Source organism: Berghia stephanieae, chromosome 14, assembly GCF_034508935.2.
Source record: "Berghia stephanieae isolate SIO BIC M18660-M18661 chromosome 14, UCSD_Bste_1.3, whole genome shotgun sequence".
Classification (NCBI taxonomy): Eukaryota; Metazoa; Mollusca; class Gastropoda; order Nudibranchia; family Aeolidiidae; genus Berghia; species Berghia stephanieae.
The window spans coordinates 16,170,594-16,172,938 of record NC_088373.1 but is presented as its reverse complement, the minus strand read 5'-3'; the positions used below and the strand labels follow the sequence as shown (position 1 = coordinate 16,172,938).

The following is a 2,345-nucleotide window of genomic DNA, read 5'->3' as shown; positions in this document are numbered from 1 at the left end:
TAATTTTTAAACATTATCGGTGGGGTCTTCAGTTTCCCAGGATGGAAATGGGAAAACAACCTTTAAAAGGGAATCCTCCCTTTGCAAATCTGCCCTAGGATTTCAGCAGCTCTCTCGATGGTTGAGCACAAACCCCACTGATTGGCAATCCAACTCAGATCGTCAAAATCCTGTATGGTGTGGGTTTTTTTAAAACTAACCATTCAAGAATTGAAATAGTTTAAAAACTAAAAATGATAGGAACATCTAGTTCTAGCATAATTTTCCATCTTATCACGTTTTTTGTGGTGAAAAATACAGGAAGATGCTAGACTATAAGCCGTTAGAATATATAGTCTCGTTTTTTTGTTGTTATTTTTTTGTTTTGCTTTTTTTTTTTTTTTTTGGAAAAAAGGGAGACATTTGACTCAAGCGATTTTTGACCGAAGAATTTGGAAGAAAAATAAAGTCGCTTGACATGACGCCTTATACGCGATATTACAATTTTCTTCCGACAGACACCGCTCTTAAAGGCAGAGAATATGAGTAAAGAGTCAAATCCAAGATCTTAAGATTTCAAGGTTCGAACTCTGAATTTTCCGACCCGAATGCGAGTGTCATATGGCATTGCCGCGCTAAAGTTAAAATAACCAGAGTGAAAGGCCACCTAATAGTATTATGTCTATAAAATTATTTTTTTAATCTTTTGATTCTTTGCAGTCAAGCAATGCCCAAGGCAATATGCTGGTTGGAAATGAGACACCGAGTTCGAGTAGAGGACGAGATCTGATCTACATCTCTGTCACTGTAGATCCCAATGAAAAAGTCACCATGAAGGAGGGTGGTGAGGAGGTACAAGGTGGTGGTGGTGGTGAGGCACGGAAATATGACCCTGTTGAGTATTCCTGTATAGACACTGCTGCTACTAAGGCAAAGCAGGCCGAGGACGAGGAAATTAATAGGATGAAGGAAGGAGAAGAGGATGAACTTTTGTATGAAGAGGACGAAGAGGACACAGATTTGAATGAATAAAAAAAAAAAGATGGGAATCAAAATGAATTAGAGCAGTGGCGGTTTCGAAAGAGGGAGGGAGGGAAAGATATATATATATATTATATATATATATATATATATATATATATATACAGAGAGAGAGGAGAGAGAGAGAGAGAGAGAGAGAGAGAGAAAGAAAGAGAGATCGTGTTTGTGTGTGTGTGTTGTGTGTGTGTTTGTGTGTGTGTGTGTGTGTGTGTGAGAGAGAGAGAGAGAGAGAGAGAGAGAGAGAGAGAGAGAGAGTACTTTATTTTAATCCAGTATTCAAAGCAATGGGTTCTTTTTATCGCAATATTTTGCCCTATGTGACTCATTCTAGTCATGCTTTTTAACTTTTTTAACTTTATGAGAGCAAACTTTTCCCATACTTCCAGGTTATTTATTCACCTTAAAATGTATTTGCAAAAAGATGATATCGTTCATTGCCTTAACAAGATGCAAATTCAGTCATATTGTGCAAACTTTTTACTTGTAAAAATTAACGCGGTTCTTATATTTTATGGTATTTAAAAAACCAATATTTTAAAAATAAATATTTATAAATAATCTAGTTTTAGAAATGTATGATTTTGAAAATGATTCATAAAAGCATTATAATTATATGTATCGATATTTTAAGGTCTTTTTATTTTCTTATTTTCACATTTTCTCTGTTTTTATATTTTCAAATAAATTTCCATGTTCATCATAATATATCACTCTATGTGATTTTAAAAAATAATACTAATAATTACTAATGTAATTGCGTTTATAATGGTTAGATTATAAAGAAACCTACAACGAATGGCTGTTTGTGTTAATTAATTCTTAATGTTAACATAAATTAAACACGAAATGAAGTGAGTAGAAAAGTGCCAGAAGACAACAGAGAATAAAAAACTTTGTGGCGACGATGGGGGATTGAACCCGCGTCCTTACTGGTACGACAACTCCGCCTGGCCGGGGAGATGTGACACTCCCGTATGAGCTATCGACGACCCCAGATGACCCCATCATTTAAAACACGCTTAACATAATGTTTACCTTTGGATGCAATAATATCACTAAGAGGGAATCTTCTTCTTCTTCAAGTACCAAGTCTGTGCCAGACATCGGTAATCATGGTAAGCCATTCATCTCTCTGCTCATATAACCTCAGAAAACTAACATTACTCTTCTCTTTCTTTGTCACCTCCAGCGGGTCAAACTATTCAAATATGCTTTTCTTGGTCTACCTTTACTCTTTTTACCTTCTATCTTTCCTGTGAGAGCAAGATGTTCAATACATTTAAGTCGATTTAGGTGCCCTAAAAATTGCATTTGTCTTTTCCTTA

General features: G+C 35.4%; 1 protein-coding gene across 4 annotated transcripts in view; it reads left to right on the top strand.

Moving 5' to 3' along the window:
* Positions 1–1,816, top strand: part of LOC144959376 (uncharacterized) — a 57,370-nt gene extending 55,554 nt beyond the window's left edge. For 3 of the 4 annotated variants that reach the window (XM_078891933.1, XM_078891935.1, XM_078891934.1), the window contains exon 18: positions 700–1,086. In XM_078891933.1, the coding sequence (XP_078748059.1) occupies positions 700–1,011 (312 nt within the window). In that variant the 3' untranslated portion in view covers positions 1,012–1,086. Of the gene's footprint in view, positions 1–699 lie in introns of all 4 variants that reach the window. The other variant, XM_078891932.1, reaches the window with a different exon arrangement.
* The last annotated feature ends 529 nt before the right edge of the window (positions 1,817–2,345 follow it).